Source organism: Gigantopelta aegis, chromosome 4, assembly GCF_016097555.1.
Source record: "Gigantopelta aegis isolate Gae_Host chromosome 4, Gae_host_genome, whole genome shotgun sequence".
Lineage (NCBI taxonomy): Eukaryota > Metazoa > Mollusca > Gastropoda > Neomphalida > Peltospiridae > Gigantopelta > Gigantopelta aegis.
This window is the reverse complement of record NC_054702.1, coordinates 7,723,109-7,749,030: the sequence shown is the minus strand read 5'-3', so window position 1 is coordinate 7,749,030 and position 25,922 is coordinate 7,723,109. Positions and strand designations below refer to the sequence as shown.

Here is a 25,922-nt window from a genome sequence, read left to right as displayed (position 1 = left end):
CTTTTCGACTTAAATCCTACGGGATATTCAAAATTCAATAGCACCACAATTGCCCCTGCCCACTACCGACCCCGGTCGAGCTGCTGGTGCTCCCTTGCACATACCAGCCCAGGCGGTCCCCTCTCCCACCTACCCTAACCCTTTTCCTGTCCTGCACCAATGACAGGCGTGTACTACAACAGCTTAATTGCTCTGAATGTGCACGTAAAACCCAATGACGATTATCATTAGGAGTTGCCTGTAGATGTGGTGGCTGTAGGTCGTGTTTCTTTCTCTTGAAATGTTGAAATAACCATATATTAGACACCAAAGAGTTTAAAATGGGCTGAGGTGAAATTAAACAAATATTCCTTCACTTCCATTACACTAAGAACTGACAATTAAGTTAGTAGACACAATCCATTTTCAGATTTTAATTAATCTCTGCCAGTGGGCTAAAAATGTTGTAACTATCATAACGAAAACTTAAACAAAGTAAATAAATTTATCACCTACCATTTTCTGATTGCTTACAACATACATATTTATAAAATAGAATATCCTGCCCAGTGTTATGTACACAGAATCCATTAACTGTGCTAATTAGTACAAGCACACAAAAATCTATCAGTTCTAATTATAGTTGGTAAGTACCACACATTAACTGCTTAAAATGTCAACCCAGGAAAACATATTTTATGGTGCTAATACTGTATGGCATATTCTGTCAATGCTCAACAGTAGTCAACAAAACTGATAACATTATCCAGCTCATTCACTGCTTAAACAGAAATAATATATAGTTAATGGTGTGTTTTAAAAAAAAACATTTCACTTTTATGGTCTTTTTACAGACTATAAATCTGTCATGCTTTGTTAGTACAGTGAAACTGTTCTAAAGCAGACCAGAATTCCCTCAAAAGTGGATGTTGTTCACAGTCCATTTGAAATATCAGTACAAAATATAACCTCTCTAAACTGGACACCTCTTACTGGACTTTTAACTTGGTCCCATGGAAGTCCAGTTTAGAGGGCTTTCACTGTAATCAGGCTTTCTGCCAGAAAATACTTTGCGGGTATTAATAAATACAATTTAACAGATCCCAACTAGGTTATTGTTATGGGTCTGAAACATTTTGAATAGGGCAGTGCATTCATATACATTTTTGTACTTTTTGTAAACAGCAGTTCTCTTTTTATAATCCATCTAAAAATTAAAAACATATATCCATTAATTTCCACGATTTTAGGGTATGTAATTTGAGTGTTTGTACACTCTGGCAAAAACCCTGGTAATATACTTACTTTGCACGTAGAATGGATCCTTGACGACTACCCAGCCATAGCCATAGACGGTGCTACCAGCACAGTACGTCGCTGTAGCATCATTGAAAACTATCTGGAACTTCTCTAAACGATCCATCATGGCTTATGACTGCTGCCTGCAAAATTAAAGAAAAACAAAACAAAATACAACAAACATGCAAACAAACAATGCAATGAATCCGATTCAGTAGAATAAACCTGTGTTAAACAACTTGAATGAGTATCAGAAAGCTGCCTTAATTTTGTGACAAGTGGTTGTTTAAATTAGCTTTAATTAGGCAGCCAGGGCATTTAAGATGCCTCAGATTTATCTTACCACAAGACTGGATTCTTTTATACTGTTCCCACCCCAACACTCTAGTTATTTAGACTAGGTACCGGTACATCCTTTTTATTTGTCTTGCACACTTCAGTAGAACATATTGATTAAGTCAAGACTGCTTGCTGCATGTCAAACATTTGGTAATTCTGAAATACAATTTTAAGAGGAAACCTGCTACATTTTCCCATTAGTAGCAAGGGACTTTATATGCACTTTCCCATAGACAGAACAGCATATACCATGGTCTTTAATATACCAATTGTGGGATGACATCAAAATCAAAGACAGTAGAATAAATCTAGCCTCTCCTGTGCTCTACTGGTATTGTTAAACAAAATAAAACTTTATAAAAAGTCTAGCTTCTCTGCATATACCATATCACTCTATTCTGCTAAAACCTGCCTCCCTCCCTTCCATGGGGCGGGACGTAGCCCAGTGGTAAAGTGCTCGCTTGATGTGTGGTCTGTAATACCCAACTGGAGAATATCACAGCACACATACATGTACACTGTTATATAGTTGGGGTGGGACGTAGCCCAGTGGTAAAGTGCTCGCTTGATGTGTGGTCTTAATACCCAACTGGAGAATATCACAGCACACATACATGTACACTGTTATATAGTTGGGGTGGGTGGTCTGTAATACCCAACTGGAGAATATCACAGCACACATACATGTACACTGTTATATAGTTGGGGTGGGACGTAGCCCAGTGGTAAAGTGCTAGCTTGATGTGTGGTCTGTAATACCCAACTGGAGAATATCACAGCACACATACATGTACACTGTTATATAGTTGGGGTGGGACGTAACCCAGTGGTAAAGTGCTCGCTTGATGTGTGGTCTGTAATACCCAACTGGAGAATATCACAGCACACATACATGTACACTGTTATATAGTTGGGGTGGGACGTAGCCCAGTGGTAAAGTGCTCGCTTGATGTATGGTCTGTAATACCCAACTGGAGAATATCACAGCACACATACATGTACACTGTTATATAGTTGGGGTGGGACGTAGCCCAGTGGTAAAGTGCTCGCTTGATGTGTCGTCTGTAATACCCAACTGGAGAATATCACAGCACACATACATGTACACTGTTATATAGTTGGGGTGGGTGGTCTGTAATACCCAACTGGAGAATATCACAGCACACATACATGTACACTGTTATATAGTTGGGGTGGGTGGTCTGTAATACCCAACTGGAGAATATCACAGCACACATACATGTACACTGTTATTAGTTGGGGTGGGACGTAGCCCAGTGGTAAAGTGCTCGCTTGATGTGTGGTCTGTAATACCCAACTGGAGAATATCACAGCACACATACATGTACACTGTTATATAGTTGGGGTGGGACGTAACCCAGTGGTAAAGTGCTCGCTTGATGTGTGGTCTGTAATACCCAACTGGAGAATATCACAGCACACATACATGTACACTATTATATAGTTGGGGTGGGACGTAACCCAGTGGTAAAGTGCTCGCTTGATGTGTGGTCTGTAATACCCAACTGGAGAATATCACAGCACACACACATGTACACTATTATATAGTTGGGGTGGGACATAGCCCAGTGGTAAAGTGCTCGCTTGATGTGTGGTCTGTAATACCCAACTGGAGAATATCACAGCACACACACATGTACACTGTTATATAGTTGGGGTGGGACATAGCCCAGTGGTAAAGTGCTCGCTTGATGTGTCGTCTGTAATACCCAACTGGAGAATATCACAGCACACACACATGTACACTGTTATATAGTTGGGGTGGGACGTAACCCAGTGGTAAAGTGCTCGCTTGATGTGTGGTCTGTAATACCCAACTGGAGAATATCACAGCACACACACATGTACACTGTTATATAGTTGGGGTGGGACGTAGCCCAGTGGTAAAGTGCTCGCTTGATGTGTGGTCTGTAATACCCAACTGGAGAATATCACAGCACACATACATGTACACTGTTATATAGTTGGGGTGGGACGTAGCCCAGTGGTAAAGTGCTCGCTTGATGTGCAGTCAGTTTGAAATCGATCCCCATCAGTGGGCCCATTGAGCTATTTCTTGCTCCAGCCAGTGCATCATGACTGGTACATCAAAGGCTGTAGTATGTGCTAAACTGTCTATTAGATAGTGCATATAAAAGATCCCTTGCTGCTAATCAAAAAGATTAGCCCATGAAGTGGCAACAGTGGGTTTCCTTCCTCAATATCTGTGTGGTCCATAACCATATGTCTGATGCCATATAACCTTAAATAAAATGTGTTGAGTGCATCGTTAAATAAACCTTTTCTTTCCTTCCCTTCCATCCTTGAAAATCACAACTCTCTACTTGATGATGACTGCTATTCTCATTCAGTTTTTCACTTTCATAAATCACAGAAAGTTTGGTGTTTTAGTTTTATGTGCACATACATGTATTAGGATTTTCACTTTTGTGGTTTCAAAACCAATTTAAAAACTTGTATGCAGAACAAAACTGTGATTCTGTGGGAGAAAAAGCCAGTGATCAAATAGAGTAAAGATTCATTACATCTGAAGTTCAATGTAATGGTCTTCCAGGACCTGTTAACAAACAAAAATGAGATCAATGGGGTTCTAAATTCCTCTACTCTGAAAATAATGTTTTTGCTCAGAATAATTGACTTATCAATCACTGTCACGTGAAAATTACTTTGTTTCACATCAATTTCAATACATCTTGTCGAACGAGGCTCAAGTCAATTTGACAAAGAATGACCACGGTATTGAATATGTTCTAAAGATCTAAATGAATTACCCTATCACACTTTTTATATTTATCTTACTGACAGGTTTGTGAAAAAAACATTCACACAGAGGAAGCTGTGCTTTACAAAGATAGAAGACACAAAAACAATCTGCGGTATCCACGGACAGAAATCAATTCATGGAATGAATGTGAACATGCAGCTGACAACAGATTGCAAAGTGATCAGTGTCCAATGTTAAGGGACTTTACAAGAGCTGCAGAAAATTGAATCATAACAAATAAAGCTAATGATGTATTGATCATTAAAACTGCTATGCGAATCACATAAACTTGTGGGTTTTTTGACATTATACATATTCAGAGATAAAAATATGCAGAATTTTTTTTACTCATCCACTGGACAAGTACATCTAGTTATCTACTTGTCCACAAACATTTTCACTTTTTCAAATAAGCTCTTTGTTTGTTTTATTAATGTGCAAGGACAAAAAAAATTGTTGTTCAAAATAAATCAGCATTATAAATTTTGACTTGTCGATTGGACAACCACTGAGGTACATTTTGTTTATCTGAGGAGATTTTCACTTGTCAGGTGGTCAAAAACTTATATCTCGTGCCATCGGCCGATCTGTGGTATCGATAGATCGAGATGTTCCATCAATGGATTCGTCATTAGTGAAACAATTGGTAGATCGCACAAGAATTAATCAATTGTGCTGCACCATCAGTGGATCATCGTTAGATCAAGCAAGTATCACAAGCAATGGATTCTCACTTGATCCCGTGCTGCAGACTTACGATGGATCCATTGATAGTGCAGTGCGATCAGTCGATACCTGTGCGATCTAACATCAGATCCATTGATGGTGCAGTGTGATCGACCGATGCTTTCGCAATCTACCAATTATTACACTAATAACGGATCCACTGATCTATCGATAGCACAGATTGGTCAAGGGCCAACAATATTTAAATAAAGTGGGAGTTTTGCGGTATGATGCATAACAAAATGTTTATGTAAAAATGCAGTAGTGGATCAAAGCATTAAGCTAACAACTTGATAAATATCATAATATGCCTAGTGTTTCATTTGTTCTTCGGCAAACTTAAAATAAGCAATGCACATTAAATTGGAAAACATATATTTCAAAATACATTTGACAAATACCTTTGATTTTTGAAACTTATCTGCGAATAAAATACAAAGTTATAGCAATACTCAAAACAGTGTATAAAGTGGTTTACATAATTTCTATATAAATATTTGCATGGATATAAAAAAATAACAGGCTTTTAGAGAAAAAGAAATTATCTGAAGTAATAAATAGAATAACAAATTCAGGACCAGTTATAAGAAAATTTATGATCCTCTTGAAATCATTTTATTTGTTACTTGGTAAAGCTCATGACAAGTGAAAATCAGTTCACTCGGGACATAAATTTGATAATAACTACTAACTTATTTATAAATATTTTATATTTACATATTTCAATTTTTGTTTTTAAAACATCTTGATCAACAGTTACATCTTAAATCCAGGTTCTATAATTCATTCATTCCATCTAATCTTGATTACCATTGAACAGAATACTATTTAAAAATGAAACAAATTCTAATAAATTCTTCACCAAGGATCTTTTAGTAAAATTGCAATATGGCAAGAAAGTAGAGTATCATTTGTATAATGATAAACCAAAAATAAGAAAAAGTAAAGGAATAAAAAGAGAATGAATGAATGAAAATTAATGTTAAGACAGAGAGCGAGAGAGAGAGAGAGAGAGAGAGAGAGAGAGAGAGAGAGAGAGAGAGAGAGAGAATTTGAGGTGAGATGGAGAGAGCAAGAGAGTGGACACTATAACAAAGTACCATTTCATCCCATTAACTAATATAATAATTTGTGCAAATTAATCCTAAATTATCCTTTAAAATGTAGCACAAAACCAGTCACAATTAAATGATTCTTTGTAAAATGTCTATTGGTGACGACTGCACAAATGGCTGGTAAGCACAAATTATTCTTTGTTTGAAATATAAACCATGAAATCAAATCAGATGCACACCTACAGTATCCTTTGTTTGAGTAGAACAACTGAAGATCACATTAGTAGATGGCAAACCTGAAGTAGTTGCATATTCTTTGGGATATCTGCACAGAATTGACTTAAACTCCAAATCTAAACATTTATTTAAGATGAACAGATGTGATGGTAATATTAATAAATATAATGGAGAACTTATAGAAGATAAGACTTTAACACTGCATTGGTATGAATGCCCCCCCCCCCCCCAAAAAAAAAAAACCCAACAAAACAAACAAAAGAAGCCAACAAAACAACAACCCCCCCCCCCCAAAAAAAAAAAAAAAAAATAATAATAATAAAGAAGCCACCCATAAAACAATCATGCTGTGCAATATTGGTATTAAAATATTTCATTATTTGTAATACATATATATATGTTTTTATATACACATCCCACAGAAAAGATAGCACATAACATTGCCTTTAATATACCAGTCATGGTGCACCAGTGGTAATGAGAAATAGCCCAATGAGCCCATCGACAGAGATCAATCCTACATACTGACTGCACATCAAGAGAGAGACAGACAGAGAGAGAGAGAGAGAGAGAGAGAGAGAGAGAGAGAGAGAGAGAGAGAGAGAGAGAGAGAGAGAGAGAGAGAGAGAGAGAGAGAGAGAGAGAGAGAGAGAGAGAGAGAAAAAGAGATACAGAGAGAGAGAGAGAGAGAGAGGAGAGGGAGAGAGAGAAGGAGCGAGATAGGGAGGGAGAGAGACAGAAAGAGGGAGAGAGAGAAAGAGAGAGAGGGATAGGGAGAGAAAGAAAAAAAAGATGAGAGATAGAAAGAAAGAGAGATCTTCTTTAAAAGTGTTTTTCGATACTATAATTTAATTTATAGTAAACATCTTAATTTTTCATACTATAAGTTATTAATAAAAAAATTATTAAAAATATTATTATATATTTACTTTTGTTCAGACAAAAGAATGAAAAGTAAAATCTGACAATGAAGACTGTACTAACCCCATGATGTCATCGCACTGCACAAAGCGGAGAGATTCAATCACTTGTGATTCAATGAGAGCTTGTGTAAGAGTAACACAACCAGCATTTGATCCCAACTCTCTGGTGGTCACACATTACATGAATAATGCCAGCCCAGCTCATCTTCTCCCGGCTCCTGCCAGTTATAAGAAGCCACGAGCCAGCCAGCCACAAGACCGGATGTGATCTGAATGCTAAGCGGCACTGGCGGAGCATATAATGCCTTTTAGATTACAATACTCACAACTTTTTATTGGATACAATATACGGCCAGAATCTATTACAGTACAGACAAACCTATTGTAATGACTGTACAACAGCCACTACATTATTCTCACAGATCATTAATATAGAAGAAATGAACCCGAGTTAAGCAGCTACCTGGGTTAAGCAGCCACCTGTCTTTAACAACCTACTTTTTGTTTCTACCTTATGTAGGGCTCTGTTGAATTACCATTGTACAAAATTAACATATGTTTCCAACTAACTCAAGTAAAATGTTTAGCCAGGACCCAAAGGAACATTATACCAAGTTTTATAACATTCAAGTCAAAACTCTAGAAGGATAGATTTTAAAATTTTCAATGTTAAATTTCTATTTAAAATTTTAATTGAAATTAGAAAAGCTCTACTGACAAATGTCATACCGGAACTAAAACAAATGCTAGTACATATATGTACACTTGTGAAAATGTTAAAAATTGTGAACATTCTCCTAGTAACCTCATGACCATACAATATAAACTTCTACTATAAACAGTGTACCAATAAATTATAGGTCAACATAGATGCTCTATCTTTTCTAGAGGTGCAGTGTAATCCAGTCCTTGGGGAGGAGGGGATATGTGCTCAAATATGAACATAGTAGACCATTTTGTTTACATTTTCTAATAGTCTAATATCACACAACACTGTAAAAAATGGTTTCAACCTTAGCGGGGAAATCGTCCAGACCTCCCTGAACTTCCCCAGCCTACACCTGTCTTCACAATAATGGGTTGCATGGTTTCATACATAAATTTAGCATAGCACATGACTTCTAGATCTATATGCAACAATGTTACATATGTAACTAACAGTGGATTTGTCCTCCAAGCAATACATACCACACTCTATTCAACCTTGGCATAGTATGTGAATACATACATGTACACACAAGTATGCATGTCACTTATCTATCACCCATGCATATTAAAATAGTAACGTTTCGACTACTAGTACATTGCAATTTGATTACAATGCTTAACACGGTTTTTTTTTAAAGCAAACAAAAAAAAAACCCCAAAAAAACCCCTCCACAAACATATATCAGGGACAAGGAATTTTTGTTTAGGACATTATAAACACAAATAGATGAATGGTGAAACCACAGTATTTCCATTTCGGTATGGAACTACCTGACAGGTCTGTGCTCTACACTTGCTGTCATTTGAGCTATCTTGGAATCACCAGAGTCCTGGGTGTACACGGAACCTGCATTGCCTGCTGGGCAATCATCCCCCATGTGGGGTTATATACTCAGGAGACACACCCATCAATGCACCCGTGAAGTAGGTGAAATTTGGTGTATTAATTTGGCCTTACACCTTGAGCCAAGCGGTGCACTCACTCTGGGTTAGAGCTGGAATGAAAAATCCCCCACTGCCTCAAATGGGGCACGAACCCAGTACCTACCAGCCTTAAGTCTGATGGCTTACCGGTATTAACATGGTAGTTTGCTTCGATTAAATTTGAGTTTCTTATTTATGTACAATGTACTTTGAAACTAAATGGGATGGGATCTAGCTCAGTCAGTAGGGTGCTCCCCTGGGGTGCTTAAGCGTCATTTAATTAAAATGTGTTAAGTGTGTTGTTAAATAAAACATTCCTTCCTTAGTTTCAAAGTCTTCAGGGGAAACCCACTACATTTTTCCATTAGTTACAAGGAATCTTTTTTCTTAACCACCCATTGGTGAGAATATCATTTATTTTTTATGATAACACATATCAATAACACACACGTGTGTGTTATTGATTTAAAGACATATGATTGGCTGCTCTCAGGTGAAGAAAAAAGCACAATCAAAATCAATAGCTATGTGACATATAAGTTAACATGAAACTGATTACTCTGTAATACATATGTTAGCTACAAGTGTCAGTTGTTGTCAAAATTGCTGTGGGAGACAAAGTCCGAGCCCTGCGATCCCCGTCAGTATAGGCCCATTGGGATATTTGTCTTTCCAGCCAGTGCACCAAGACTGGTATATAAAAAGGTTGTTGTATGTGCTATCCTGACTGCGATGGTGCATATAAAAGATACCTTGTTACTAATGAAAAAATGTAGCAGGTTTCCTCTCTAAGACTAAATGTTAAAATTACCAAATGTTTGAGATAATATGTCGATAATTAATTAATCAATGTGCTCTTATGGTGTCGTTAAACAAAACAACCTTTCTTTCATTAATTATGTGACTCTGACTTCTCTCTCTCTCACCAACAACTAACAATTAACCCTACGTCCTGAACAGATACAGTTGCAATGTGAACCCAGGAAAGGGTGCATGAACATTAATTGAATATAAACACAAAACTCAAGTTAAAAAAACAATAGAAAATAGGTGTCAGCAAAACAAATTATCCCCAAAAGCAATCATGGGTTTCTTCTTTCTTTCTCATTACTAGATACACTGACTGACCAATATATTGAGTTATCATTAAATAAAATAATTTTATATTCCCTTGAGCACCACTGACCAATCCAAATATTTATGGTCTTGTTATTGTGATAGCTATTGTCTGCCCGGGGCAATATAGGGTAAAGATCACTAATGACGATATATACATGTAGCTATTCACTAACACATTAATCATTATAGCCTTACTGCTTACCGTAACTTGTAAAAAACAACAAAGAAACTTTTACTCACATTTACTGATTTAAAATGTGAGTATTTTAAAGTTGAAGGTACTAGACTAATATCATAGCATCAATGTTGGACAGGAAGGAAGGAAAAGTAAAAAAGTTTGTTTTATTTAACGACGCCGCCAGAGCACATTGATTTTTTATCTTATCATCGGCTATTGGACGTCAAACATATGGTCATTCTGACACTGTTTTTTTTAGAGGAAACCCGCTGTCGCCACATAGGCTACTCTTTTTACGACAGGCAGCAAGGGATCTTTTATTTGCGCTTCCCACAGGCAGGATAGCACAAACCATGGCCTTTGTTGAACCAGTTATGGATCACTGGTCGGTGCAAGTGGTTTACACCTACCCATTGAGCCTTGCGGAGCACTCACTCAGGGTTTGGAGTCGGTATCTCGATTAAAAATCCCATGCCTCGACTGGGATCCGAACCCAGTACCTACCAGCCTGTAGACCGATGGCCTGCCACGACGCCACCGAGGCCGGTAGGAAGGAAGGAAATATTTTATTTAATGACGCACTCAACACATTTTATTTTTGGTTATATGGCGTCAGACATATGGTTAAGGACCACACAGATATTGAGAGAGGAAACCTGCTGTCGCCACTTCATAGGCTACTCTTTTTGATTAGCAGCAAGGGATCTTTTATATGCACCATCCCACAGACAGGGTAGTACATACCACGGCCTTTGATATACAAGTTGTGGTGCACTGGCTGGAACGAGAAATAGCCCAATGGGCCCATCGATGGGGATTGATCCCAGACCGACCACACATCACGCGAGTGCTTTTACCACTGAGCTATGTCCCACCAAAATATACTCTTCAAAAAAAGTAGGGGAACCTGAAATATTAATGTTAATATCAACTATTAGACCGAACATACGTTTTGACCACAGACATCCTAGTAAAGAACGTTCAGGTCTGTTTATCAACACACCGAAACACATTCCATAGTTTGCACATGCATCACACAGTTGCCCCGTACACATGTGTGGGGTGTTATTATCAATTTTGACAATTTCCAAGAAGGTCCATTAATCACTGTGGAACATTATTTCTGTCAATCGTTTTCATTCTGTTGATCATACAGTTGTTATTGTTTTGTTTTTTAGTTATTTTTTATTGTTTGAATTTGCGATTTACTGATAAAAAAACATCAACTTTCAAATTTCACTTCTGACCCCAATCGTCCTTCCAAGATCTTTGGTGGTCATAAAACCTATTGTAATACTGAATTACCGGTTGTAATGCTTGCCCAATTAATTCACTATTATCATATAACCCTTCCACACAGCTAATATACCTAACAATTTTGGCAATTGTAAATTCTTATTAGAGTTCCTCTACTTGTTTTGAAGAGTATAGTACATGAAATGCAGTATCCAGTTTCAAAAGATTTCAAACCCATAGCCACCTAGTAGAGGAATTTATGACCTGTTTTGTTTTTATTATGTACCCTCAAATTATATACTAGCAGAAAGCCTGCAAGCATTTTAATAACAGACATGAATTGATAAAATATTGACCACAATACTGAAAAAAAAAAGTATCTTTGATAATTCGGTTATACTGTACATATTTACCTACAACCATTGTACACATACCTATGCATGTATAATCGATATGCATGTACATATTTACCTACAACCATTGTACACATACACTGGTGGCACCTAAGTCTGCGCACCTAAGCATTTGTGTTATATTTTAAAGTTAAAATATTTCTTTAAAAATATTTGTTTCACCGCCACAGTACAATGGAACAATAAACGTGTTCCAACTAAAGTTATTTTAATTTTAATGTTTTTTAAACTCAAGTAATGGGCACATCTTTAGTATGACCCCCTGCATTTACTGGTCTGCATGACGGCACATAAGTCTGTGCAGCAAACAGTAAAACAACCACTTCTGTCGCTAATGTTTACATAAAACAGCAACAAACAATGGATCCAACTTTTTAAGTTCTAAATATAAATGGTGTTCCATGCTCCTTAGTTTGGACAACACAAAATGACAATATAAAAAAAAGCCTATGTAAACATATTTGATCATTATTCAACAAAAATTGTCTGTTATTAACTGTGTAAATGAGCACAAATAGTGTTCGTTAGACATATAGAACAATCAATAATAATTTTGAAACAGACTATAGCTAAAATAGGCCATGCTGTAAGTACAATCTTCAAAGTCTGTGTGCAGCCATTTTGCATTGTGTCACTCGGAGGGAAATTCAAAGTATTCTTGGATGTTTACGTCAACAGATAAAATAAGACATTCATTTCATTTATGAATTCATTGAAGCTGTATGTAAATTTATGTAAGTTGATATGCAAGGTTGATCATTACAACGTTGACAGACACGTGTTGACAGGTGATAGAAAAACACGTTGATCGAGGCTAGCAAAAGTATACTTTTAGTGCATTAATTCAGAGATTTTTTCAATAAAAGTGTTGTCGACCAGTTTTATACATATATTCACAATCAAGATGTGTTGTTTTAGCAACGGTTTTGTGAATTAAATTAACGTTGTTTGTTTGTTTACAAACATACCCTGACACTTGTTTCAAGACGTAATGTAATGTCATTAACGTGTGCAGACTTTTGTGCCGCGCAGACTAAGGTGACATGAGTGTACCTATGCATGTATAATCGATATGCATGTACATAAGGAATGAATGAATGAATGAATGTTTAACGACACCCCAGCACGAAAAATACATCGGCTATTGGGTGTTAAACTATGGTAATGCAAATAAATAAAGTGATGATCAACATCAATATAAAAATTCAAGACTTAAACAAAAACAGTGTAAAGAACTGTGCAAAAACACAAATATCACAGAATTTTACGGATACTGAATTTTACTCAAAACTTCGATTTTGTGCTGTATTGGCCATTCTCAAAGAGAATGTTACACCCCTGCACCACGGTGAGGTTACAGCACACGCAGGGGTGTACATAAGGAGACTTCTCAATACATTTACAAATACAGTGGAACCTCTCAAAACTGGACCCTCTGTAAACCAGAATTTCCCCTCCCAAACCAGACATTTTCCAGTCACTTTTTAAATATCTGTACAAAACAGAACCTCTCTAAACTGGATACCCCATAAACCTGGACATTTTGCTAGGTCCCATGGGTGTCTTGTTTTGAGTGGTTTCACTGTACGCTGTAACAATGAGACAATTATTCTTACCTATATGACTGTTGAAGTTCTGCACGAGGAAGCCAAGACATAACATAACATCCTTGGTATTTAGAGTCGGTTTATGATACCATATTCACAGAGTAAAACAAATATGTATGTGTGGACTGATCAACAAACACTGGGACAACCTGCACATGTGTACAAATAACCTAGTCCACTGAGCTAATATCTCTGCCCTACTTGTTATATCACAGCCGCTGCCAGTATGGCTTCTCCTAACAATACATCTACAAAAACAGCTGTTGGGAACACTTTTGTCATTAATACAAATTGAACCTAATCAGTCTCAAACAATCTGAAACATTTTACCTTTAACCTTTCAAACTCTACAAAGCCTGAGCTAAATAGAATATCCATGAATGGAAATGACTACATGTGCATGTATATGTGATGGGATCTAACAATGGTGTTATAAATGTAAGAGCTTAACATGTGGTTGCAATTACTGTACAATTGTATATATATACGACTAGCAATAACAAAGAAATAAAATGTTTATTAGACACAAACAATCACTGTTATAGTATTTGCAGACTAAGGCATGCGTTACATTGCACACACATTGTGTATACTGTAGACAAGGGAGCTACTGTAACGTCATTACATGCAGTTCCGGATCAATCATACTATATATGGCTAGCTTACTTGTAAGCTGCTTAGATATACAGTTATATGCTAACAAGTGCATTAGAAGAAAGCAACATTCTGATATCAAAGCTCAATGCTTGCAACATCAAATGCTCAAAAATTTACAAATGTCAGGATTTCTAATTTTATGGAAAACATTTTTGTTTTCCTTTTTGTATATAGTATGAATGTTTTAATAATCTGAACCCAGCAGAAACAGTTGGTTTTTTGTAATCATGGTAATGGTGGATATCAGGGTGGATCGATGCCGCTGGATAAAAATTACTGCTGTTTATAAAACTCCTTAAACAACAGCAAAATGAATATATCTGGGGTACATTATTTTCCAGTATTTAACATTTGTACATTTAAAGTAAAGTTTGTTTTGCTTAATGACACCACTAGAGATTATTGATTAATTAATCATCGGCTATTGGATGTCAAACAATTGGTAATTCTGACATGTAGTCATCAGAGAAAATCCGCTACATATTTCCTAATGCACCAAGGGATCTTTTATATGCCCTTTCCCACAGACACATGTATAAAAGGCCAAATACACCGAGTTTCACCCACTTCACGGGTGAAGTCTCTCAATCTGTTGAATGGTTCTACTGAGGTGGAACTTTAAAATTTAATACAGTAATGTTACTTTGACATCGAACCGTCTTCTAGAACATAAATGAAAGCCTCCTTTACAGTACCATGCATAACTAATCCAACTTTAAAATTTAATACAGTAATGTTACTTTGACATCGAACCGTCTTCTAGAACATAAATGAAAGCCTCCTTTACAGTACCATGCATAACTAATCCAACTTTAAAATTTAATACAGTAATGTTACTTTGACATCGAACCGTCTTCTAGAACATAAATGAAAGCCCCCTTTACAGTACCATGCATAACTAATCCAACTTTAAAATTTAATACAGTAATGTTACTTTGACATCGAACCGTCTTCTAGAACATAAATGAAAGCCTCCTTTACAGTACCATGCATAACTAATCCAACTTTAAAATTTAATACAGTAATGTTACTTTGACATCGAACCGTCTTCTAGAACATAAATGAAAGCCTCCTTTACAGTACCATGCATAACTAATCCAACTTTAAAATTTAATACAGTAATGTTACTTTGACATCAAACCGTCTTCTAGAACATAAATGAAAGCCTCCTTTACAGTACCATGCATAACTAATCCAACTTTACAACATTTAAATATGTTTATATGCTTACATTATCAAGGGAAACCTCAGCTAATGATTATCTATATAATAACACCATTACAAACTGTATGTTTGTTGGGTTACAACAAGTAAGGAGGGCGACACAGCACTTACCATCATGATACTTTGCTTACAGGATTAAACACTTGATGTCATCTGTGAAAAAAGTTAGTTTATTTTGTTTAACGACACCACTAGAGCACAATGATTTATTAATCATCGGCTATTTGATAATTATGACATATAGTCTTAGAAAGGAAACCCGCTACATTTTTACAATAATATTTTATATGTACCATCCCACAGACAGGATAGCACATACCACAGCCTTTGATATACCAATCGTGGTGCACTGGCTGGAATGAGAAATAGCCCAATGGGCTCATCGACGAGGATCGATACAACACTGACTGCATCAGGGATATGTCCTGCCACATTATCTGCGGAAAGTACAGCATAAATTATATACACGTTTTCAGGACAGCATGTACCATGACATTCAATGTACTAAAAATAAACATTCAGGATAAGAAGGGAAATATCCCAATGCTGAGGGCTGATCCTAGAACCCTCTGCACCTCAAGTCATTGTGTTGATGATCTCCAGACACTGGTAACTTGAATTTTAATAACAGGCCCTTACAAACTTACCAAAATAATGGTACCTTTAAACATTTTAACATTCTGTCAAATATCATACATCGAACAAGTCTGTAAATTAACACAAAATAAAAATCCATGAAAAATGGGAGAATATTGTTTAACCCATTAAAACCCTGCCATGACTATATAGGCTGAAAGTTATAATTATTTTGGTCTTGCAAGTTCAGCCGTAATGGAATTTATGGTTTTTGTTGTTCCCATAAGGAACTATTTACCTGATCAACACTGTACTTGAAAGGTTAAGTTGACATTATTCTGAAAACCACTCATCCAGAAGTTATTACTTAAAAGCATTACATTATAAGCAATGAATTTCTTTTTGCGTGACTGCATAGATATCTATCCCACTGGTATCTTTAACTTCAAATAACAATGATCTATATAATAGGCCACTGGGTCTAAATTTGTACATGTATTAAAGGTAGGGTCAACTCAAACAAGAGCCTTATGTGTTGGAAAGATACATACCCGGACCACCAACACATACTGACACTTTAGCAAATGAAAAACGCGTAATTTTAGAGTTAATAAAAAAAACATAATTATTCCTGCTAACTGGGGGCAGCCATTTTGTTTCGTTTTTGTGACGTCCTGTATGTACAGTGTAAACAAAAGCAGTAATTTTTGACAAAGCACTTCTCTTTGACCAACCTGACTTGTAAAACAGCATAAATGACATAATAATATAATAAACTATTTAACTAAATATACTTCAAGTTGCATTAACGCAACAAAATGGGGTTATAGTATTTTTCTCTGTTAAATAATCCAAAGGAAAAATGTACACTATTAGGCCTATTGATATGCTACGTTGGAGCAAAAACGACAACCCACGATACCCAAGTGATAATTTTCTTTTCTTTGGGACTACGTAATTGGTCAGTTCTGTGGTTTTAGATGGAATAGTCTACTTAATCAATAGTTTTACAGAACTATTTACAGTAATAAACCATGTCCATTACAATTTATGGGGCGACAGGTAATATTCCACAATACCGGTATGTATTTTTGTGTCTAAACAGCGTCAATTAATTGGCTCGTCTGGTTACCAATAAAATACACACCTGCCAATTAGGAATCACAGGTAGAAGCGACTAATGGCATAGACCAATTAACTAAGAAAACACTCCGTGTATCATTTCAGTACGTATGTTAATGCATGGGCAAAACATTGTTACTTGTTTTGACTTGTTGTGTAGCCACTTTGACAATGGTATTTTATTTTGTATTGAAAAATAATATATGTATATATTGATATACTTATTGCTGGCTTACTGGGATGTGTATTATTAAAGAACATTGCAATGCATGACTATTTATCATCCCACAAAAACCAGGTAGATTGTGTTTCTCTAGTTCTAAGGCTTATTCCTGACGTTACGAGTTAAGTATTACGTAACCACCAGCTTGCCAGAGGGCCTACTCACTGAGAAGGTACAAAAGGGCTGCGCCCGTTATATATAATAGCCATCACATTTAACCGTTTTATTAATTAACTATACGATTATACGTATTGGTATTAAGCAATAATGTGCATTATATATCGTTGAATATGCATACCAGGCCAAATGCCTTAATTGTCCTCTCCTTTAACAGCTCCAATGTTTGGGGGGGGGGGGGGGGGGGGTGAGAGACTTCAGGGAATGAGAATCCCCTCCCACACTTTCAATTGAAGCACATTTCTGTTTTTTAATTCCAAATTTTTGACTTAGTTAGTACAACTTAACAATACATTTTGAATTACTATAAAGTTTCTGTCAAAACACACAATTTACGACAATTTAACAGGATGGTAAAACCACAGGGTGTTTTTTTTCTTCTCAAAATGACATATATATATATATATACAGTAAAGTACTCTTATAACGAACTGCAAGGGACCAGACACATCGGTTCGTTATAGCAGTTGTTTGTTAGATACATGTGAGGAAGTTAGCCATTTCCATTCAGGAAGTCAACCATTTTGGATTTTTCAAATTTAAACACAAGAATTGGTGGGGGGTTTTAATATTTCATTTATTATTACCAAAATCAGTGCAGTTGTTTTGGATGAATTGCCGTTAATGCTACAGCATGATAAGATACTGATAAAAACAAAGTATGATCGGTTCGCTGTATATACACTAATTTACACTGATATTCACAATTTTGACAAACAAAATGGTTCGTTTTAACAGTTATACATAGACTTTTAGTTTGTTCTATACCTTAAAATTTATTAATACTATATAGGGGAAAAAACTGGACTTTACAATCAGTTCGTTCTAACCGGTAGTTTGTTGTAAGCGTGTTCGTTATAAAAGTACTCTAATGTATATATATATACACATACACACACACACATATACAGTACTTTGGAAATGAACTCTTCATATGTATACATATTATTTAACGTGAACATTTTTGGAAGTATGAAGCACAAAACTACTTTACACACTGTATGAATGGTATCAAGCATTAAAATGAGTTCATACACAAGTGTGTAAAGCACTTCTGTGGTTCATGCTTGTACAGTGGACGATTTTGGTTTTAAAAATTTAAGTCTCATAAGGAAATCTGTTTGCAAATCTTTAGAGCCCACCACCAACCCAGTGAGCCGTGCCGCGTGTCTCCAGTAGAACAGAAGATACACTAAATGTTTTGCATGAAACCATGGAAAATATCGCTATTCAAGACTGGTTTCCCAGGATTTTGAGATACATATTGACTGTGTCATTTCGTAGAATCAATGTAATTTGTACAACTAATTTTAACGAGCCATGCGGGCTTGTATGCTAGCCAAGCTGAGAGTCCTATATGATTTTCACTGGCATCAGGCTCCCAGACTCTCCTCAAAATCGCACACTGTTGTATGAACATAAAAAATATCATGTTCAATCTTTATAATTCCATGTCAATAATAATTTCAGTGATATAAAATACTATGACAGGGCTAGCTCTGGGTGAGCAAAATAATTCACCAAATCATCTTTAAATGTGCAAAATCCACTGTTATTTTTCAACAAAATACCAGTTATTACATGAAATGTTTTTGCCAAATCAAAATAAAATTCGCCAATTGTTCATGAAATTCGCAATTGGCGAATTTGGTGAGTGGCAAAGCTAGCCCTGTATGAAATAACAATCAAGATTATCGTCAGGAAATAAGTATTTGGCTTTTTACATCAATAACCGAATAAGGGATTTTTTACATTTTCAGATATTAATACAAACAATTTTTAAACTATAAATAATTTTTACTAATTCACCATTAAAACGTATAAACTGTCATTTTATTAATATGAAATAATGAAAATACCTGAAACCATTTATTGTTTTTTTAAGCACTGCCTAAATTAGTGCAATACTGAGATTCATGCAGTTGTGAATTTTCGGCTTTGTAAATCACATGACATTATTTGAACCAATCCAAACATTTATAACAAAAGAGAATTTATAGATTGGAATTATGTAACTTTGTCCATTGTGCTCTGATGTTTTGCTATACATTACTATATTGCCCGACTCCACTGCAAATGTTTCTTTACGAATACATACCAGTAAACTGAGAAGAACTGCACTATTGAGTTGTCACGTGTAAGACAACCCTAATGACTTTTACTATTAACCACTATCTGTGTCCTGGTCACATAGCCCAGACAGCTGAGCAATGTGTCCACAACAGCAGGCTTGAGATTTTCAAAACAGCACTGTAACAAGATTTGTGTGTGTCTTAATTTAACAAGCCACTTATAGACTAAAGTTGAAGGAATAATTAATCCTTTAGAAAATAGATGGTACAGCTACAAATAAGCTGATCCAAGAAAAGAACAAAATATTATCAGAGAAAGAGAGAGAACAGCATAAAGCCTGAGGTAATGTGATGGACATGACATAACATTGGGGCAGGTTGTAGCCCAGTGTTTAAGCACTCACTTGATGCACAGTTGGTTTGGAATCGATCCCCGTCGGTGGACCCATTGGGCTCTTTCTTCTTCCAGCCAGTGCATGTGTTTTCCTGTCTGTGGGATGGTGCACATAAAAGGCTCCTTCCGACTAATGGAAAAAATGTGGTGGGTTTCCTCTCTAAGACTATATGTCGCAATTACTGAATGTTTGACATCCAATAACTGGTGATTAATAAATAAATATCCTCTAGTGGTGTCGTTAAACAAAACAAACTTTGACATAACACTGTGGGGGTGGGATGGGTGGGGGGGCTTTTGGACTTAAATTGTCAGTCAATACCAGTGACCAATAACATGGTCAAGGGCAGATCTTGGCAGATTGCAGATCGGGAGTATTCATGCAAGAGTCTTGAGCATCTGATGTTTTACACTAGACCCTATTTTTAGACCAGTTGCACTAATTGATTTTGTCAGTGGAAATCTTAGGGTGACTCCTTTACATGATTATATTAATCTGTTTTTGTAATTAGAGAAACACAAATTCCACCAAGAATACTCTAGCTTTTTGTTTTTGTTTTTTTTCAAGTTTCTGACACATTACTGAAATATCATCATTAATATTTTGCTACTCCAGTAATCACCTCAGCATAAGTATCTTTTAACAGACAAAATTAATTCTGACAGACTTTATCTTCTTGACTTTTTTAATGAGTATTTATAAATGTAGACCTCTGGGGGAAATTGTCATATACCATGGCAGGATTTATGTTAGCGTGTATGTATATACTTGAAGTAGAACAAAATCTTTAAAAAACCCATGTGAATATTATTAAATTTTAAAAAAAGAACAAAAGAGTGTAATCCACATACCTCTCATTAATATTATTAATTCAAGCCTATTTTAAAACACTATGCAGTTGTACTCAAAGCCCACAACACAGGGCACCATTACTTGCTAACATGTTGCAGCATAACCATTCAGCAATGCATTGTGTTATCGAGTAAACATGTTTTGTTGTTGTTATATAATTACGAAAGGTATTTTTTTATTTTGTTCCTTTTTTGAAACTTAAACTTAATATTTTGTCCAAAATTATGAAAAACAAGCATTCTGAGAGTACTACTAAAACAATACATGTCCCCTACCAGGCCCAAAAAATTTTGTATCTCCTAAATTCAAGCGCCATAACTGTGAAAAGTGGGTAAATAACTATGAAAGTTAAACGATCTACAGTAAGAGTACATGATAAAGCTATATACAAAATTTCATCTCAATATCTTCAGACATTGCAAAACAAAAGTCCGGAAAACATATTTTCATATCTCCTAAGTTCAAGGGCTATAATTCTGTCAAAAATTGGTAAATTATCATTAAAGTCAAACTTGATCTGTAAACTACATGATAGAGCTATACCCAAAATTTCAGCTCAATATCTCAAGGCCTTCTAAAAAAAAGTCAAGAAAGCAAATGTTCACATCTTCTAAGTTCAAGGGCCATAACTCCATTAAAAACTGGTAAATCACCAGGAAAGTCAAACTTGATCTGAAACAGGAAAAATGTAGTTGGTTTACTCTAATGATTAAGTGTCAGAATTACCAAATGTTTGACATCCAATAGCTGATGATTAATAAGTCAATGTGTAAACAAAACAAAGTAGCAGTACATGATAAAGCTATACAAAAAATTTCAGCTCAGTATCTCAAGGCCTTCTGAAAAAAAGAATCCAGAAAACTAATTTGCATATATCCCAAGTTCAAGGACCATAACTCCATCAAAAATGGGTAAATGGCCATGAAAGTCAAATCTGATCTGTAACAGTACATGATAAAGCTATACAAAAAATGTCAGCTCAATATATCAAGGCTTTCTGAAAAAAATCATCTGGAAAACTATATGTGGGACAGACGGACGGACATACAAACAGACCGACCGACAGACGGAGATGAAACCTATAGCCCCCTCCAGTTGGACTGGTAGAGGACTAATAAAAACATACCGACCTGTAATTAAAATGTAAAATTTGAATGAATCAGTGGAGGTGAATGTCGTTGTATTTGAAATGGACTTAAATAATATCACCTGTTTTGAATGCGCACATTTTAACAAAATTCTACTTTGTAAATAGAACTGGAAGACGCCACTGGCTTACATCGCAATGTGTTCTCAGATGCATTCGGAACTACTCAGAACTTGTGAATCGGCTAAATGGCTCTCAATATTGGAAGCTTTTCATTCGGAACTTCTCTGAAGTTAAAGATTATATGTAAAATCGCACAAAGTAACGAGATCCGAGTCAGCTGGTAACAAGATCTTGGACTGACAGATCTCATGGCATCTCTCTGCAGTTGTTTTTATAGTCGACAAACATTAGGATTAATTTTAATGGATTATTAAATAAAACTGGTAAAAAAAAAGAAGAGGAAAAAAGGTAAAAAAAATGTTTCGGGTCAGCACCAAAAATCTAGGGACGGTCGGGTAACTGGAACCAAACAACTTTTTTTTACTACGCCTTACAATAACAATAAACTGGGTACATGAAAATGTTTTGTTTGCACCTGAATGTGTTTGAAGAAAAGCTTGTAATTTATTTATTTTACCATTTATGAAATATGGATTTCAAGTGAGATATGCTATATTTACTGTGTATGAAGCCAAAATAAGGGTGCGAAAAGTGACCGTCGTCGACCTTAATTGACAGTCAATAATCTTAAATTCTGGCACCTGTCAAAGGGTCACACTGGGACTATGAAGAAGTCATCAGATTCAATAATGTAAATATTTTAAGCTAAAAATTATAAGTTTCAAACTCTGGTACCGTACACTATGTTTTTAAGACTATGCACCTTTAATACTGTTTAGGACACCTCCCCCTATTCATGCACAAAGTCCACTTTGTAAATATTGATCAACATTTTAATGCTCTTCTAATTCATTTTATAATAAATACAAACGGTTATAATCTGCGTGATAAACAATGACAGTCCTCGGACACAAACTAGCGACGCAAGACTGTCATGACTGATCGTTTTTGTCACAGGTGGTTGAAAAAAAAGTTGTGAATTGCTAGCGCCGTGTGCAGTGTTTACCTCTGAATATATCGGGAGCAGACGATTTCTTTCATCGGCCAAAACAAACAACAACATTAAGTCTAACTCAGCTACAAGTTTATCACTAGTTCTTAAGTAACAAATCTTACATTATGAAAACAAAAAAACTTGGTGTTACCTTCACTCAAGAAGGCGTCGAATATCACAACAACGAAAATGGTGCACTTCCGAGCATCCTTTCAACTTTGACCCAGAATTTATGGTCAAAGGGGAGATAACAGCCATAACTCAAGGAGACGTTTAAAAAAACAAAATGTTTTTTTAAAACATTTAACACTGTCATTGTTATCATGTCAAGGTAATGAAGGGTTTTCCTCAGATAGACAAACTGCATTTGTAAATTAAATGGGCAGGTGCAAAAATCCTGACTCCCCACTAGTTTTGATCTTAATCATGTCCGATGTGCCAGTGGCATACAGCAGATATGTTATCACCTCCAGGTGCATTACCAGGGAAAGATCAGGGAGGGGGTGCGATCAAACCACCTATTGGAAATTGTTTTTCTCTTTTTGCAGTTCTTTGCTTTGAAAAATTAAATATAATAAAATGTATGAAAACAAAACCCATTAAAAAATGCTCGGTGATGCCCAGGAGCTAAGGGTTGTGGTAACTGGGATTATTATAACAATGGGTTTTTTTTGGCAATAAAACGAGCCCGATGATTGGGGTGGGGAGAGGGGAGAGTGAGAGATATGGTCCAGTTTGTTGTACTTATTGGCCACTGTGGTGGGGGGGGGGGGGGGGGGGGGAGAAAGAGCACCATGGTGGGGGATGGGGACGGGGAAAGATAGCCCAGTTTGTTGTACTTATTGATCACTGTGGTAGGTGGGGCAAGAAAGAGCCCCATGGAGGATGGGGAAGATAACCCAGTTTGTTGTACCTATTGACCACTGTGGTGGGGGAGGGGAACGGGGATGGGGAAAGATAGCCCAGTTTGTTATACCTATTGGTCACCATGGTGGAGGGAATGGGGATGGGTAAAGAGAGCCCCATGGTGGAGGAGGGGGATGGGAAAGTTGTTGTAGCTATTGGTCACCATAATCTGGGAGGAGAATGGGGATGGTGAAAGAGAGAGCCCAATGGTGGAGGCAGGGGATGGGGAAAGATAGCCCAGTTTGTTGTAGCTATTGCCCAGACAGGTCGGCACATAGCTGTGACATACCAGTCATGAGGCATTAGTTTGGATGGTTAAAAACCCAACCAGAGAATTTTACACAGACTTTGATGTGCCATTGAGCTATTTCTTATTCCAGCCAGTGCACCACGACTGGTATATCAAAGGCTGTGGTATGTGCTATCCTGTCTATGGGATGGTGCATATAAAAGATCCCTTGCTACTAATGGGAAAATGTACCTGGGTTTCCTCTCCAAGACTATATGTCAAAATTACCAAATGTATGACATCCATTAGACAATTGATTAATATATCAATGTGCTCCAATTGTGTCGTTAAACAAAAAAACAAACTAACATTTTGATGTGCTACATGTTGGTATGAGAAAATTGCTCCACCCTCACACTCATCTGGAAAATTTCAGATGAGCTGCAAATTGATTATCTTGAATAAATTTAGTTTTAATGAATTTTTAATGATCTTCAACCTACCTCGATTTTGTTCATGTCGAAGTCTGGGCATACACAGGCATATCACCAGGGGAGGTTCATGGGATCCCAACGAACCCCCTTTTGACTTTCTTGTTTGCAGTTCTTTACTTTGAGAAATTAAATATTAGCCATAAAAAGTACTAGTTCTATGTAAGAACAAATCCCTATCAAAATGTCCTGGTAACACACTTGAATCATTGGGCCTGGACGTAGCTCAGTGGTCAAGTGCTCGCCTGAGGTATGGTTGGTCTAGGATCGATCCCTGTCGGTGGGCCCATTGGGATATTTGTCGCTCTACCCAGTGCACCATGATTGGTATATCCTGTCTGTTGGATGGTGCATATAAAATATCCCTTGCTAATAATGGAAAACTAGCAGGTTTCTATTTAATAGCATATGTCAAAATTACCAAATGTTTGACATCCAATAGCCGATGATTAATAAATCAAAGTGGTCTAGTGATGTCATTAAAGAAAGCAAACAAACTTTAAACACTTGAATCAAAGCAGTAACAACAGAGTCTATAAATTTACAGGTTTTTATTTTTATTTTATTTACCAAGATCTAAATAATTAATATTTTACTTTTTCTATACAGGGTTAATTAACACTGAACTGGTTAATAAACTGTGTATGTTACAGCAAATTTATAATACAAAACTAAATCAATTAAACTGAAACATCATCTTTAAAACAATAGGACATTGTATTGATCTGAACTGTATGTCAAAGAATGTAAGTCATTACCAGGTACATTCCAAAGTATAAGAACTAAATCTGTGGCAAATTCAGGAAGCAACCGGCCACGGTGGTGTCGTGGTTAAGCCATCGGACATAAGGCTGGTAGGTAAATGATTTGCAGCCTGGTACCAGCTCCCATCAAGAGCGAGTTTTAACGACTCAATGGGTAGGTGCAAGACCACTACACCCTTTTCTCTCTCATTAACCACTAACAACTAACCCACTGTCCTTGACAGACAGCCCAGACAGCTGAAGTGTGTGCCCAGGATAGCATGCTTGAACCTTAATTGGATATAAGCATGAAAATAAGTTGAAATGAAATGAAATTCAGGAGGCCATACTGCTTGAAAACTATTTGACTGGTACCTTTATTCTTCTATCAAATCACATTCAACCTATGTTAGATTTAAAAACTAGTCTAGCAAGTGACTGCAATTGTTTGCCCTCCTGAACATGCCTCAGAGCAAATTGAAAGTATAAGATCAGCATTTTTAAAATTGATGGATATTTGTGA

The 25,922-nt window shown here is 36.4% G+C and overlaps 1 protein-coding gene across 3 annotated transcripts in view; it reads right to left on the bottom strand.

Moving 5' to 3' along the window:
- Positions 1-23,251, bottom strand: part of LOC121372604 (arrestin domain-containing protein 2-like) — an 87,562-nt gene extending 64,311 nt beyond the window's left edge. Inside the window, exons 1-2 of one of the 3 annotated variants that reach the window (XM_041499016.1) lie at positions 23,182-23,251; positions 1,285-1,421 (exon numbers count right to left, since the gene is read on the bottom strand). In XM_041499016.1, the coding sequence (XP_041354950.1) occupies positions 1,285-1,405 (121 nt within the window). In that variant the 5' untranslated portion in view covers positions 1,406-1,421; positions 23,182-23,251. Of the gene's footprint in view, positions 1-1,284; positions 1,422-13,537; positions 13,661-23,152 lie in introns of those variants that run through there. The other 2 variants (XM_041499017.1, XM_041499019.1) reach the window with 2 other exon arrangements.
- Positions 23,252-25,922: the final 2,671 nt, after the last annotated feature.